General features: G+C 33.0%; 2 protein-coding genes across 2 annotated transcripts; one reads left to right on the forward strand and one right to left on the reverse strand.

Annotated features, from left to right (window-relative positions):
• Nucleotides 1-3,757: 3,757 nt before the first annotated feature.
• On the forward strand, nucleotides 3,758-4,294 carry LOC148565870 (uncharacterized). The gene has a single exon (XM_088487279.1). The coding sequence runs from the start codon at nucleotides 3,758-3,760 to the stop codon at nucleotides 4,292-4,294; it is 537 nt and encodes a 178-aa protein (XP_088343405.1).
• A 5,201-nt stretch (nucleotides 4,295-9,495) lies between these two features.
• LOC107644038 (GDSL-like Lipase/Acylhydrolase superfamily protein) lies at nucleotides 9,496-12,141 on the reverse strand. Its single transcript, XM_016347813.3, has 5 exons — nucleotides 11,744-12,141; nucleotides 10,965-11,165; nucleotides 10,581-10,753; nucleotides 10,132-10,402; nucleotides 9,496-9,826 (listed from the first exon to the last, which is right to left on the reverse strand). Exons 1-5 carry the CDS (start codon nucleotides 12,009-12,011, stop codon nucleotides 9,591-9,593), a joined length of 1,149 nt encoding a protein of 382 aa, XP_016203299.1. The 5' UTR covers nucleotides 12,012-12,141; the 3' UTR covers nucleotides 9,496-9,590.
• Nucleotides 12,142-17,706: the final 5,565 nt, after the last annotated feature.

The raw sequence follows: 17,706 nt of genomic DNA on the forward strand, positions 1-17,706 counted from the left end.
AATGCTATCCATAACTAATTTTTATTGATTGAACTTGATTAGTAAAAGGAAAAGTATATGGAACCAAGAGTTGATCAGCCAAAAAGCAAACAACTTAACTAATTTATAATTATATTTAATTAATTTTATTTGTTTTTAATTTATAATATTTGATATTAATTGCTTCTCACCCCAAATTAAAATTCTGAATGATACGTTGGAGAAATAGGGGCGGGGATCACGGAACTTCCAACAATCCCAATTCTTAGTATATAAAAAAATTTATAAAATATATAAAAGAACATCCATTTAGTATGAAAAAGAAATATTCTGATACTTAGTAGAAGAAACATCCTAATGCCTAGCATAAACACCATCCACGCAGAGGACATTTGGCTGATTTTTGGCTGGTACCCTCTTGGTTCCCTAGTATTGTTGTTAATAAAAAGACTTATATGTGTAGCATTATTCCTTTATTATATTAAGTTAGATGAAAATTTAACTATTTAAATGAATAATTCGGTATTTAGAAGTCAAGTATTAAAATAATTTTTCTAAAAAGTATTTTTCATATCATAAATTATATCATTATGAGAAGAATTTATTTTTTAAATCACGTTTTTAAATTAATTGGCTTTCAATATTTATTAGATTGTTTTATTTTTAAATCATTCTACCATTCCTTCTGTAGTGCACAATAACTAGAAAACTATTTGTAGTGCCCAATAACTAGAAAACTATTTTTATTAGCTATTGTGAGTCTCACTTTGATGAGAGTTTGTTGTTTTCCGTATTTATATAAGTGATGCATAAATCAACTTACTAAATTCGATTTATTCCCATATATATATTCAAGTAAATAAACTTGATTTACTTGCCATTACATTTTGATCTTGGTAAATCGAAATTACATTTATTCCATGTAAATTGAATTTAATAGCTTCGATTTTACATAATTTTAATGTAAATTCGAACATCTATGTAGCACTTTTATTTTTTAGGACAATTAGCATAATATTAGAGAACAATTGATCTAGTGGTATCAATTACCCTAAATATTTTTAAATTTTTAAAAATTTCTTTAACTAATATTCTTAAAGTATTCTTTAACATAAATTTAATAATATTAACTACACATAAAAAATGGCTCATCTTTAAACACTCCTTGCTAAGAATAGAGTGCTGCACACCTTATTAATTCGTTAAATCTAAACTCTTCATTTATTATATTTTATTTGAATGGTCTGGATTTAAAAAGATAACATGTTAATCAAGTTAACTATTTTTTCTTATAAGTTTTAGACTTTTTTGTAAGTTTTAGATACTGGCTGAAGTCCATAATAAAAAATAGTATATAAATATTAAAAATAACATGTGTACAAAAAAAAAGTTACTGGGCTTTAGAATTAAAATAAACAATACATGAAAAATAAGTTAAAAATCCAAGTACTAAATCTAGAAAAAAAAAGATATATTAGAATCTCAAAAAAAAAATATTAAATACATATTATGTATATAATATTAAATATAAACACAATGATAAAAAATTTTGTTATATAAATTTAATTAATATATATATATATATATATATATATAATTTTATTTTGTGTGAAACAAAATTTTAAATATGAATAGAATGATAAAAGAGTTTATATTATATAAATTTAATTTAAAAAGCATATATACAACGTAAAAAGCAAACAAAAATATGAGAATTAGTATTGGTTTTTTTTCACACAATACATTTGTTTGTCAAAATCGTTTTTCACAAGATCTATATTTTAAATATTTTATGTAATAAATTCATATACTCATTGTTACGGATCCGGCCCACGGATCCTATACTCAGAACGGTTCCGAACCCGGTTACCGGGTCTGACCCACTTCGTCCTTCTAGAAGGCCCGGAACCGACCCACTAGAGCTCCTAACCAACTTTCGAATTCAAACGTCTCCCTTATCTTAGTCAAGTAAGATAAGATAAGATAAGATAACTCAAACGTCTCCCTTATCTTAGCCAAATAAGATAAGATAAGATATTCATCATCACCTATAAATAGAGGACCCAGGTCCCTCCAGGTATTCATTCATTCCTCACACCTTCTACCTCTTAGATCCATTCTGACTTGAGCATCGGAGTGTCTTTGCAGGTACCATCCCCCATTGCTCCAAGCAAGTGATCCGGCATCTGCCTCAACCCGCAAGTTCTCGATCCATCTCTCAACCCGTACCAGAGACATCTTGTACATTGGCGCCGTCTGTGGGGACTTTGCAATGTTGTGGTGGCATGGCGGATAACCCAGAAGAGCAATCATCAAACTCAGATTTCTTGCGTGTAACTGAGAGCAAAAAGAAATAATGTTTCCTTAACTTGCATCACCTTTGCAGGTTTATGCACCCTTTCGCCTTACTCCAATGGCGAAATCCCAAAGGAATAATGTTTCCTTAACTTGCATCACCTTTGCAGGGATAACATACCTTCGCCCTACTCCAACGGCGAAATTCCAAAGGAATAATGTTTCCTTAACTTGCATTACCTTTGCATGTTTATGCACCCTTTCGCCCTACTCCAACAGCGAAATCCCAAAGGAATAATGTTTCCTTAACTTGCATCACCTTTACAGGGATAACACACCTTTGCCCTACTCCAACAGCGAAATCCCAAAGCGGCGAAATCCCAAAGGAATAATGTTTCCTTAACTTACATCACCTTTGTAGCGATAACATACCTTCGCCCTATTCCAACGGCGAAATCCCAAAGGAACAATGTTACTTGCAATTACCTTCTTAGTGATAACACTCTTTATGCACCCTCGCCCTACTCCAATGGTGAAATTCCAAATCCTCTGAGCCCAAAGTCTCACCTCCCTTTAGTGGGACACCTCCACCTCTTAGACCCTCTCATTCACCACTCCCTCATCCGTCTCTCCAAGTGCCATCGCCCCATCTTCTCCCTCTATTTTGGCTCCATGCCCACCGTGGTTGCTTCTTCTTTTGAACTTTTCAAGCTTTTCCTCCAAACCTACGAGGTCACCTCCTTCAACACCAGGTTCCAAACCTCTGCCATCCGCCGCCTCACCTATGACAACTCTGTCGCCATGATCTCCCTTCAGACCTTACTGAAAATTCATAAGGAAGCTCATCATGAACGACCTCCTTAAACGCTACCACCGTGGCCAAGCTCAGACCTCTCAGGAGCCAAGAGATCAAGAAAGTTCTCAAGGTTCTTCCACAGATGCGGGGGACAGCCAAATTGTGGCGGCATGACGGAGAACCTCGAGGAGCAATCCTCCACACACCCAACTCCCGAACTCCAAGATAACACTCCTAACCCACGGGAGGATAATAAGCACGGCACATCACCAACTAACCTCAACCCAGCAACAACCAAGAGAGGACAACCATCCTCCCACTGAAGCCCGGCCACCCAACGGCCTAGGAGAGAAGGCGGTCTAGATAATCCAAGAGCTGTGCCTCAGGGTGCAAGACCTCAAAGGCCGACTTACACCCAAAGAAAAGCACAATGTCAAAAACGGAAGTCACGCAACCTCCAGATCAAGATCTCGCCATGAAACCAGGCACGGCGGATCGCCAGAACGGCGACATGCCAAGAGATACAATCGTAGCATCTCCCGTGACCACGGACACGACAAGATGCCTGAACGACGACACGGCAAAAGGTATTATCACAGCGTCTCACGCAACCCGGCTCATCAACGTGACACGGACGACGACCGATGACATCGAGAGGCCAAATGCACAAGAAGTGACCACGTGATAATGGGAGCCACTCCCTTCACTGAAAGAATCTTGAAAGAAAAACTTCCTAAAGGCTTCGACAAACCTACAGATATGAAGTACGACAGAACCAAGGACTCCCAGGAGCACCTAACGGCCTTCAAGGTCAGGATGAACCTGGAAGGGGCCGCTGACGCGGTCCGAGGTAGGGCCTTCCCGGTAACCCTAGCCGGGCCAGCGATTAAATGGTTCAACGCCCTCCCCAACGGATTCATAACTGGCTTCCACGATATATCACGGAAGTTCATGGCCCAATTCACCACCAGAATCACCAAAGCTAAACACCCTATCAGATTATTGGGAGTCACCCAGAGACGAGACGAGTCCACGAGAAAATACCTCGATCGCTTCAACGATGAATGTTTAACGGTCGACGGACTGACAGACTCAGTCGCAAGCCTTTGCCTAACTAACGGGCTCATGAATGAAGACTTCCGGAAACACCTAACTACCAGACCAATGTGGACCATGCACGAGATCCAGAGCGTCGCAAAGGAGTACAAAACGACAAGGAAGTAAGCCAAGTCGTAGCCGCCAATAAACGGCAGCACGGCAACACACGACACGACAGCACGGCACCTCGAAATAACCCCCCACCAAGAGAAAATCATAAAGAACATCCCAAACCAGCAAATGTAAACCAACCCCCCAGAATCAGAAAATTCCCTAACTACACACCTCTGACGGCCCCGATCACCGAGATATACCACCAAATAGCCGATCAAGGTATTCTCTCGAGGGCCCGACAACTCAAAGAAAAAACGGGCGGCAACAAGACCCTGTACTGCGACTACCACCGAGGATGCGGACACAGGACACAAGATTGTTTCGACCTAAAAGACGCCCTCGAGCAAGCCATACGAGACGGCAAACTCCCCGAGTTTTCCAAAATCATCAGGGTACCGAAGCGCACAGAAAGAGACAGATCCCCAGAGAGGGAAGGACACAACCCAAGGACACAAAGACAAGCCCCCCGGAAAAGTCTGGAAACAGACCCGACCATAGTCGTCAACGTCATAACAAGCAAGGATAAGCCGGAAAAGTCGAAATCGGCACTAAAAAAGGACCTCAAGGTCCTGGCAATCAGAAACTAAACCCCGACAATCATCACCAATAATGCGATAACATTCTCTCCCGAGGACTGCCAATACGACACCTCGACGAAAGATGCCCCCTTCGTTATCTCCGCAAAGATAGGAACCGAGCTGGTCAGAAGAATACTGCTCGACACAGGAGCAGATTCCAACATCCTCTTCAGGGGAGCCTTCGACAAACTCGGGCTCCGAAACAAACCCACCATAATGGGGTAACCGGGCTCGAGGATAACTTCCTTCAAACGAACGGCACCATCACACTTCCCATCACCATCGGAGCCGGGAACCAAAGAAAGACCATCCTCTCCGAATTTGTCATCCTCAAGAATTCCACCACCTACAAACATCATCCTAGGGAGAAAGACCATTAACAACCTCTCGGTGGTCATCTTCACCAAATTCTTACTCATGAAGTTCCAAGCCGATGACGGCACTATCGGCACAATACACGAAGACCGGGAAGTCGTGGTAGAGTGTGAGAACACCGGTTCGACCCTCCGCAAGAGATCCCGAGATACGTCAGGCATCTTCCTCGTCGACCTCGATGCACGCCAAGACCAAAGTCCACGCAGAACCGTACGAGAAAACGACAAAGAAGCAGAGTGGGACCTTGCAGACAAGGTCAGGAGCATAGCACACCTACGGGAGCTAGCCCTAAAACAAAGAATAAGTCTAAGGTACAATGGCAGCATACGATGAGACTTTGGACCAGGAGACCTCGTCTTACGACAAAATAATATCGGTCCACCCACTCGCGGAGAAGGGATGCTCACACCCAACTTGGAGGGTCCCTACCAAATCAAGACGGTAATCGAAAAAAGAGCCTACATGCTCGAAAGACTAGACGGGACCAAGCTTCCAAGATCCTAAAATTCCACCAACTTACGGTGCTACTATATGTAGAAACATCCTTCCAAAGCAACAAGATCGAGGTCGTTTAAGACTATCTCTTTACCCTTTATATTTTGCCTTTTTTACTTGCATTTATTGCTTAAGTCATGCAAAGCCAACAAAACGGAAATCCAAATAAGCTAAATAAACAAAGTCTTGAAATCGCCCACTAAGAGGTCTAAAATAAGTTCACAATAACGGCAAAAAAAAAGGCCACATAAAACAAGCATGAGGACGGTCTTCCAACTTGCAGAAAGCCAGACTGACCAACATCATCCTACCAATTGGTGCAGAATTCGTATATTTTCTTACTGGGCACTCTTTCCTACCCACATTGGGAGGTTTTAACGAGGCCCAAACCATAAATAGAATTCATTTTTTCAAAAGCATTGCCCCGTCCAACGGCACGAACCAGACGCGGCTATCCGGGAATCGATTACCTCGAAGCCAATAAAACGGATATCCAAATAACAAAACGGATATCTAAATAAGTAAACGGCTACATGGGAATTGATTACCCCGAGGCCAACAAAACGGATATCAAAATAATAAAACGGATATCCAAATAAGTGAACGGCTACCCGGAAATCGATCACCCTGAGTCCACAAAACGGATATCCAAATAACAAAACGGATATCCAAATAAGTAAACGGCTACACGGGAATCGATTACCCCGAGGCCAATAAAACGGATATCCAAACAACAAAACGGATATCCAAATAAGTAAACGGCTACTCGGGAATCGATCAAACCGAGGCCAATAAAACGGATATCCAAACAACAAAACGGATATCCAAAAAAGTAAACGGCTACTCGGGAATCGATCACCCCGAGGCCAATAAAACGGATATCCAAACAACAAAACGGATATCCAAATAAGTAAACGGCTACTCAGGGATCAATTACCCCAATGCCAACAGAACGGATATCCAAATAACAAAACGGGTATCCAAATAACAAAAAATGGCGGCCTAGAATCGATCACCCCGAGGCCAACATAACTGATATCCAAATAACAGAACGGATATCCAAATAAGTAAACAGCTACCCATGGATCGATCACCCTGAGGCCAACATAACGGATATCCAAATAACAAAACGGATATCCAAATAACAAAAATAGTGACTCATGAATCGATCACTCGCAAAGCCAACAAAACGGAAATCCAAATAAGCTAAATAAACAAAGTCTTGAAATCGCCCACTAAGAGGTCTAAAATAAGTTCACAATAACGGCAAAAAAAAAGGCCACATAAAACAAGCATGAGGACGGTCTTCCGACTTGCAGAAAGCCAGACTGACCAACATCATCCTACCAATTGGTGCAGAATGACGTCACGCCTTTTTCAGGCCCCTCACAGTCTCCCAAACTACAGAGGATCGGACTCTCCAACAACTTAGCACTGAGACCAAGAAAGTATACTCTCATGCTCCGGGGACAACTGTTACGGTCATCAAACCCGGCATGTGATGAAACGCCCAAACAACGCACTCCTCGCCTGACCATGAAACGGCCAGAAACTCCCCAAATCGTCGACCTCGACCGGAAAAACCAAACAACGATCTCCTTGCCAAACCACAACGGCAAGGAAAAGGTTCCTCCAGCGATGAGACCGAGCACCCTCACTCTCTCGCTCCGGGGGCAACTGTTACGGATCTGGCCCACGGATCCTATACCCAGAACGGTCCCGAACCCAGTTACCGGGTCTGACCCACTTCGTCCTTCTAGAAGGCCCGGAACCGACCCACTAGAGCTCCTAACCAACTTTCGAATTCAAACGTCTCCCTTATCTTAGTCAAGTAAGATAAGATAAGATAATTCAAACGTCTCCCTTATCTTAGTCAAATAAGATAAGATAAGATATTCATCATCACCTATAAATAGAGGACCCAGGTCCCTCCAGGTATTCATTCATTCCTCACACCTTCTACCTCTTAGATCCATTCTGACTTGAGCGTCGGAGTGTCTTTGCAGGTACCATCCCCCATTGCTCCAGGCAAGTGATCCGGCATCTGCCTCAACCCGCAAGTTCTCGATCCATCTCTCAACCTGTACCAGAGACATCTTGTACACTCATATATATGATAAGGTAGGTTATGTTAAATAATCTATATTGTATGATCCTAATTTATATATGTTATATTTTATTACTGACCAAATTCGAACCAAATAGAAAATAAAGTCAAATATTTAAGTTTATTTTTATCAAATTTGGATGATATTATAATTGTTTTTGCAAAAGAAAAAGAAGTTTAATAAAAAAATTCATATAAAAAAATATTTATATAATTTTTTTATTAACAATTTTTTTATTGAAATATGTTACTTTACTATATTTAAAATATATTATTTTGTATTAAGAATATTATTAAAAATATATTATTAGTTTTTTTAAAATAATATTTTCTTTTCTTTGCTTTAAATACTATGACAACAAAAAAATTTTAATAAAAAAATACTTTTAATTATATATTAAATAGAATAATTATTTATAAGGCTTATTCTTATACAAATAAGAATTTTTTTAGTTTTATATCTGTAATTTTTATACTAATTAACTTCAAAGTTTAATTATTTTTTGAATAAATTAATAAAAAGATAATATAAATAATTGTTTAAATATAATTGTATTTTAATTTTTCATCCTATTACATACATGTTTAGAATAATTTGAAATAAAAGATAATGGACTTTGTTGTATCTGCCATGTATTTTGTGCTTTGACTGCGTCGTCATCTGAGAATCATGGCGCCTTCATAGAGACCGAAATTCTTTTACAGAATCGAATTTTGCGTTTGGAGTTAGCCAACCAGCAACAGTCACAGATAGGAGGAAGCATCGCTAGCAAATAAAACAGTGAAGATGCTTGAAGATATACAATAATAAAGTAATAGAAGAATTCGATCAATTTTTTCTGAGTACTTTTGTGGTGTAAAGGTCGTTCTATTGATTGAGGGAATTAATTTTTTGTTGTCAATTTGTTTGTTCAATCCATAACAAAATAACTTTTGACAGTAGGTTAACTTTTAAAGAGTGCTGCACTCTCTACTTTACTTGGAGTGCGCTAGCTTTCGCCATAAAAAATGAATGCAACTGTTCAAAAATTTGACTGAACAAATTAAACCATTACAATGACTTAACAATAATTGACATTTCCAAATATTAAAGTTACATTTGCTTTTTCTTATTTCTTACGTAAATTATGATATATGCTTTTACTCATTTGCACAACTCCTCAATAGTTTTTTTTTTTTTTTTGGTATGAACAACTCCTTAATAGTTTAACTAATCGTAATTGGAACGTAAATGGAAAAGTTTCCCCCACTCTACTAAAATCTGTCTTCTGATGGGCTGACACACTGTCTAAGGAGGCAGTCCTAAAACGGTAAGTCTGCCAAATTTTTCTTTTTTTATTATTAAATGTTAAATAATATATATAATTTTATAATTATTTTGATAAATTTATAATTTTTAAATTCACACGTATTAAAATTTTTATAATTATAAATATATAATAAATATAATCATAAACTAAATTTTTTGCAAAAACGTCCCAGACCAAAAAAATACTAGACCCACCAGAAAAACTCGTTCCGTCCCGTCCCGCCACGCCAAAATCCACGGTTTAAGTAGTGCGGTTAAGTATAGCGGTTTCAGATTTCAACCTAACCCGTCTTTTTTAGCAAGTTACGCAGGTCAACCCGACAAATTTAGGACCGTTTGCCACTCCTCGTAAACCTTAGAAACTTCTTTATTAGCCTACCAACTTGAAAATCCACATAATACGTAGGACTCAAATAATATTAACCAGATTAAATCGGGTATAACTCAGAAACAAGCCTGCCCAATTGGAATTGGTGGATCAGAGAAGGAGCCATAGAGAATGCGTTTAGCAACCCATTGATTTGCTGCTTGAGAGTAATGTATGCCATCCCAACTAACATGTTGAGAAGGATTTTTGCATGGATTCCCATAAACTGTGCCATTTACTACAGCTTTCTTCCCACAATTTATATGGTAACCATAGAAGCTACCACAACAGAACTCTAATGGAGGAACAAAACCTGCCACAAAAGCAAGAACAAAAGTTAAACTTTAAACATAGAGTGAACTGTCTATTTAGCCCTTAAAAAATTGAAATGCTGAAAGTTCAGTTCTTAAAAGAAGAATATTAACCCATGATACCCAAAAGATATACTTCATTGACAATTGGGCCGAATCGGCTTAGGGGAATTGATTAAACAAAATATATCTTTCGGGTACCATATTGTCGACATGTCAATCTTGCAAGGCCAAATTTGGTGGTTTGTTAGTAATTTGAAGATAATCGAAACACTATATACTACTAAATTAAGTGTTCTTTCACAACCTTGGCTCTTTGCAGTGCTGATTAGTTGGTATTTTGCTTTGAACACATCAACATATGTGAATTTAGCTAGAGGGAGCTTTTTCCTTAGCTGAAATACTTGGTTCTTGAGTTGCCTGTTAAATTCCAAAGCAAGCTCATTGTGTGGTTTCACACATCCATTTGCATCAATGTTACCCTTCTTAGGCTCATAGTAAATGTAACTGTATGGTAAGCATCCAATTGGACCTGTGTTATGAATCCAGAACACTCTTGCCCCTTCATTGTATAGTTGCTACAAACATAATAATCAATGCAAAATTTCAAGTCCTCAAAAACCAAATCGCTATAACGGGAATGACTTGAATGCATTAAGTTGAAGTTAGTGTTCTTTACACGAAGATAATCTAATAATAATAGATTTAATATAATTTGTTGATATAAAATTATATTTAAATTTATGGTTCCCTTACTTGAGCTGATTGGGAGTATTGGCTCAAGATATCAGGAATAGACCTTCTAACTTGTTCCATTGAACCATGTTGGATTCCAAAGGCAAGGTCATTTTGTCCAATATCAATGGTGTATATTGCCTTGGAGAATTCCTCAGGCCTTGGAAGACCACTTTTCAAAGGTGGATCTGTCCCTGGAATATTGAACATAAATAAACAAGTGTCACTAGCATAATAGCGAAGCACCATTCTACTACTGCCATTTTAAAAAAAAAGAAAGTTTTTATTTCATTTCCTTTAGACATAATTATCGAAGGTTTTGTTGTTGTTATATGCTTATAGGGGCACTGGCATTGTGACATAAAACATGAAACGAAAAATGGCATAGGGATGAGAAAATGAAACCGTTGTCAGAGAGCTGATTGAAGAGAATGTTGGTATGTGACTTGAACTGTATGAACTGAGAAACTTGAAGGCCAAGATGGAAAGGACTATAACCACCCGGAAGAATTGAAGAACCTCCTGTTGCAAAGTTTGCCCCATGCCTATAATTTGACCCAACCGAGTTCAAATATGCACTTACGTATGGAAGCTTCAATTCTTCAGCTGCATATATTCATACCCAAAATAAATATTTATGACAAAAAGGAATGCTTAACATTTCCAACATCTATAAAGTCCAATCACGGAGTAAACAGGAGTAGGAGTTAAGCCTCTCGGTCTCGCGTGCACCAAAATAGTTCTCAAGATCCTAATTGCAGCAATTATGTCTCTTGAGACTAGCAAAAATGTACCATATTAGTTTTTAATGGTGTGATGAGTTATTTACTGAAAAAGAATTGAGATTCTAATATAGTGTACTTCTGCTAATTTTAGAACACAATTGAGGCAATTGAGATTTCAAAAACTATTTTAGTACAAGCAGCCAATCTTAGAGACTACTTTGAGGCTAAAGCGGTTAGGGAGAGATCGAACATTAATTGCATGGATTATGGATTGAGATGTTAAATCTATCGAGTCTCTTACGATTTATGTTGATTAAATAAAACTAGCAACCCACAAATTAAGGATTAATGACTTAAAAAAGGAAACACACATTTGATAGAGGCATATAGAAAAGTAAAGCTGACCCAAGACTTATCAAGATGAAATCTGAGAAGGGATGAGAAGTGGTATGGGCTTACTTATGAAATCAATGATGAGACGGCCATCGGAGGCTCTTCCTGAGAGAGTGCCAAAGAAGGTTTCACCATTGGGAGGTTGAACACTAGTGAATGCTGCAGATACGGCTCCAGTGTCTGAGTTTGAGTCCCCAAAGTTGTATATTGCAGGGAACCAACACTTATTATTGTTTCCACCACCTAAGGCTTCTTGAACCAATGACCATGATGATAACACACAGAGAATCAAACACAAATGCCTTGTTACATGTTTGGTTCTCCTACAATCCATGGTTCAAGGCTTTTTATCTTATGGAAGGTGTACTCTGTCCTCTGTGTTTTGCTCGGCTGCCACTAATATGTAAGTGTGCTTCCTCAAATTCCAAGGAGGCAGTGAAACTCTTGCGATAATTGCAAATAACATGTTATATCACCGACATGACCTTATTTTTTATATAAATAAAGAGGAATGTTAGGGGACAGCAACTTTTGTGATTTGTAACCATTAAATAGCCATCAATGATGGTTTTAATGGTGTGAGATTGGTGTGAGATTTCACTTTTCTTTGTTGGTTATATGCTGGACAGAATTTAACAAAGTTGCTGGCCCTAGACTTTTCCATAAATAAATATAATGTCACGGTGAAAATAGTTTGTAAGAATAACTGGATTCGATCTTGTCTATGCTTATTTTGTACCAAGGGATGAAAAAAAAAAAGGAAAAGTAATGTCACGTCAAAAATAAAAATTTGCATAACTATATCTAGTTATCTTGTGTATTGTTTTTACTTGGAAATCACACGTCACTATCTAGCTCTCTTTCACTTTTATTCACAAAAACAATAATTCATAATTTCCACAATGGCAACTTGATCCACGAGGTGGACATGTTATGGGAAAATTGCATTACTCTTTTTTTCTTCACATTGAACAAAAAAAATTCAACATTTCAATTACTTTATTATAATGATGATGAATATGACTTTCCAATGAACGTCCAAACTCAAGATTTTCTAGGAAGGCAATTTGATTTTGTTAGTTTAGACGACAGTTGCTGCAACTTTACGCTTTTGAAGAAACAAATTAATCATGATGTTTGTTTTAATTTTCCAAAACATACACATATATATTGACATGTAAGCTTGAATATGGAGCAATAAAATGTTTATGGAAGACCAGTTTTTGACCAGTTGGAACTGGAATTATTCTGTACCATAATGGATTTTCTTGCATGAAATTTTTCAGCTTATATGGTTGTCTTAATTTTTTATTATTGACACCAAAAAGGTAGAGGTAACATTCAAACTCATTATATAAAAAGCAAAAAAACAAAACAAAACAAAGATGTAGTCTACAACAAAAATTATTTTCAGTATTTTTCACTAGGTGTAAAAATTTCTTATATTGGATTTTTCATAACCTTCACATATATGTTGCTTATCATCCGAATTCCGAATGTTAAAAACCTAACACTAATAAGAATCCTCACTTTTTATCTTATGTGAAAATTGTAGGGGCCATTATTAATTATAATTTTCTAGTTTGTTTCATGCTTTGCTGGTTAATATTTTGAGCAAAAAGGTTAAATGGAATCTTCTTTTTTGTACACCGGACCGCAGAATCTAGTAACGGGAAAGGCACAAACAACTTTTAGGGTCTGCTTTCTAGTATGGGAAAAAGTATATTTGGAACTTTTAGTAAATTTTTTGAAGAGAAATTAAGATGAATAGATAGCAAATTAAGATTAAATTAAATTTTTGTATTATATCTTGTGTAAAATGTATACAATAGAATTATATCTTAGTATTTTGTTTGGTTTAAGATTAATATAAAGATAAAAAAGAATATTTATTAATTATAAAAAAAATATTGTTAAAATTTTAATCACTATGACAGAAAAATTTTAGTCACTTATTTTCTTATTTTTTAAAAATAATGAAGGGGCGAAAATTTTGTAGCTTGGACTAAAATTTTAATTTTGATCTCTTACTACTAAACACAATACTAAATTTTAATATTCTATTTTTAATTTTAGTCTCTATAAAAAAACACTACCTTAATACATGGATGCTTTAACAATTTGAAAGAATGAGAGAATGTTTTGTGAATATAAGCTTTTTGGAAAAATCTTTCACCACGGACACTTTGCTGATTGTCGTATCTGTGTGTTAGATACATTTTGAATATGATATTTATTGATATTCGTTTAACACACATGTTTGTTGTGTCCAACCATGTCTTAATAAAAAAAAAAAATTTTTTTAGACACACTTAGATATATCTAAATATTACCACATGTCAGCATGTCCAATCTTATTCTTAACATGTATTTTTAAAAAAAATTTAGTATATATTATCTATTAGTAATATATTAAAAAAGAATTAAAGATAACTTTAACATTTATTCTTAGCCCTATAAATTTTTAACATGATACCACGTCAGTTTAAGTGACTCTAGATTTATTGATAATTTTTTACTCGTCTTTTTTCATATGTCTCATTATTTATTTTTTACACCTTAACGTCCCATTAAATTTATCAAACGTTATAAGGAATAAAATCAATGTCAATTCCACCTTAAGATCCCATTAAAATTATGAAATGTTACACCTAATAAAGGTCCCACTAAAATTAATGTAAATTTTACCTTAAATTCCCATTAAAATTATGAAACGTTATACCTAATAAAATTCAATGTACAAAAAAAAATTAATTTGTTTTTAAGATTCCACTAAATGATCAAATGTTACAAGAAAAAAAAAATAAACGTCTAAATTCTTTTAAGTTTTCATTAAAGTTAGGATAATCAATCTATTTTAAATGTAATCAATTGTAATATTAGTTTTAAAATGTAACTAAATAAGTTTTTAAATATAATTAAAAATAATATAATTATATATTATATAATCAGATATTACAACGGTAATTACAACAGTCACTTTAACGATCACAAATAACAAAGAATAATATAAATAAATGTACATTTAAATATATATTTTAATTTTTATATGTAATCAGATATTACAACGGTAACTATAATAATTACTTTAACAGTCGTAAATAATAACTTCTATCTTTGCATTATGCTATAGAATTCTCATTGTATTTTTATCTATTCATAATAACCTATTTTTATATAAAATATAATATATAATATTATAAGATTCATTTTTAACCTTAATTTTTTATATTCTTTTACCCTTTATTTTTATATAGGTTACACTATTATTTTCAATGTTAATGTTAATTCTTTTTAATAGATATAAATTTAACTAAAAACTAACTTCTTCTCTTCTCCTTTCATACATACTCATCACTCATTCTTATATTTATTATATAAATCAACATTCACTTCACACATTTTTTTATCTCCTCTCACGTAATCTCATACATCTTTCTCTTTCTCCTTCTCCCTCTTGGTTCTTGCTAATTTTTTGCACAACTAGAATTTGGTTGATAACCATAATTTTTATTTTTATTTTTTTTAATTTGCTAAACGTATATATTAGGTGATTGTGTGATTGTATTCGTTAGTTTTTCTATTTTTTTTATGTAATTGTATTCATGAGTTATATATTGTCCTTGTCGCCTGTATATCAATTCTTTTTCCTTTCAACAATTTATATTTTTTAAATATCATTTAGTTGTAATAATATAATTAAAAATACATGTTGTCATGTTTCATGAAAAATAAAATAAAAAAATTAGATATCATTTTTAATTATTAAAATATTAATAATATTTATACTTGTATTTTATCTAATAAATTTATCATTATACTATAATATTTAAATATAAACTAAAAAATAAACAAAATTAACTATTTAAAAAATAAAAATAAAAAATAATTATATAAAATCGGATAAATAAACTTCAATTGAATTTTTTTATTACTTATTATAATATATTAAAAGAGAGCATTCGGAAGTTTCACAATAATTTTTAAACATTTGATTTCACTCTATGTTACCACATAAGATTTTTTTCTCTAGATGGCATAATCTTCTATCTTGTATTATGCCATAAAATTTTCATGGTACTTTTATCTCATCATAATAACATATCTTTCTATATATTATAGGATTTGTTCTTAATCTTAACTTTTTTTTTTTACTTTTTTTTATGTAAGTTACATTCAGTAACGGATCTAAAAAATTTTAATAGTGGGGACAATATAATAATAATAATAATAATAATAATAATAATAATAATAATAATAATATGTGTAGATAAAAATCAATTATTAAATTATTCATTAATCATTATATATATATATATATATATGTATTTTGTTTAATTTATTTTTAATATGCATTTTTTATTTCAATATATATACATGTGGTTATTTTCTATGTACATATAACATGATTAGTTTTTAAAATATCTTAAATTGTAATTTAAATAATAACATATAATTTAAAATTTTATTATTTAGGTTTGATATTTTAAAAAAATTAAGTAACTTTTTTTTAACAATACAATCGAAATATCTCTCTTTTTATATAGAATAATGATACACATTCATGTTATGTAGTTGTTATGGAAAAAAAAATTAAAACTAATATAAAAAAAGATAAATAATACTCTTTCGAGTCGGTTTCTAAGAAAAAAAACAAATTTTATTTAAATTGTGAATTTATCATTTTAATGATATCTAATATGACATTTTTAAATTGGCTATAAAGTACCAAAAATTAAATAAAATATTATTATGGGGTCAAATTCAATAATTTAGTGGGGCAAATAAATATTATTATTATATACTATTCAAAAAAATTTTAAATTATAGTGGGGGCACTTGCCCCACAATGAAACATGTACATTACATTATTGCTTTCAATATTAATGTTAATTCTTTTTAATAGGTATAAATTTAATTAAAATCTAATTCTTTCTCTTCTTCATACTCATCACTCATTCTTATATTTAATTATTTACTATATAAATCAACATCCACTTCACATATTTTCTTTATCTCCTCTCACATAATTTCATACCTCTTTTTCTTTCTTCTTCTCTATTTTTACTAATTTTTTGTATAACTAAAATTTATTTGATGATCATAGTTTTTTTTTTTAAATTTGCTAAACGTATATATTAGGTGATTATATAATTGTATTTATTAATTTTTTTATTTCTTTGTGTAATTATATTTATAAGTTATATAGTGTCTTTGTCATCTATATATCACTTTTTCTTTCAACAATTTATATTTTTTAATATTATTTAATTGTAATAATATTATTGAAAATACATATTATCATGATTCATAAAAAATAAAATTAAAAAATTAAATATTATTTTTTATTATCAAAACTTTAATAATATTCATACTTATATTTTATCTAATAATTTTATCACTGTACCATAAATTTAAATATAACCTAAAAGTAAATGAATTCATTTATACGAGAAATTACATATATATATAGATATACGTGTGCGCACAAAATATCAACGTAAATAAGAACGAATAAATGAATTCATTTATACGAGAAATTACATTAAAAATGATATATATATACACGCGCGCACACAAAATATCAACGTAAATAAGAACGAATAAACAAATAAATAGAGTAAATATATTATTACTTAATATAATTTATTAATAAAAATATTATGTACACAAAAAAAATCAGCAATTAAATTTATTATTATATATTGTTTAATTTATTTTAATATATATTTTATATTTTAATATATATTATATACGGATAGCTAATTTTATAGTATTTTTTATTCATATTTATTAGAGTAAATTATTAAAATAGTACCTAAAAATTTAATTAAATTGCCGATAAAAAAATTCCAAAAGATACTAACGACAAACAAGTTTTCAAAAAATTTAAAAATGCAATAAAAAGAACTAAATATTAAATATATATTTTAAAAATAGATTTTGAAATTAATTTTTGATACAAATTTTTACAATTATTATTAGAAAAATAAAATCTTTTCATCTTTAAAATTTGATAATTTTATATC

This window comes from Arachis ipaensis, chromosome B5 (assembly GCF_059453495.1).
Source record: "Arachis ipaensis isolate K30076 ecotype BB chromosome B5, ASM5945349v1, whole genome shotgun sequence".
Taxonomy (NCBI): domain Eukaryota; kingdom Viridiplantae; phylum Streptophyta; class Magnoliopsida; order Fabales; family Fabaceae; genus Arachis; species Arachis ipaensis.

Excerpts from the sequence above, each read along its gene's own strand:
- LOC148565870 (XM_088487279.1), top strand. The coding sequence starts at position 3,758 with ATGGGAGCCACTCCCTTCACTGAAAGAATCTTGAAAGAAAAACTTCCT.
- LOC107644038 (XM_016347813.3), bottom strand. The coding sequence starts at position 12,011 with ATGGATTGTAGGAGAACCAAACATGTAACAAGGCATTTGTGTTTGATT. Across the intron at positions 11,166-11,743 it reads TCTCATCATTGATTTCATAA|CTGAAGAATTGAAGCTTCCA; the intron begins GTAAGCCCATAC and ends GAATATATGCAG. Across the intron at positions 10,754-10,964 it reads CAATCAGCTCTCTGACAACG|GGACAGATCCACCTTTGAAA; the intron begins GTTTCATTTTCT and ends TCAATATTCCAG.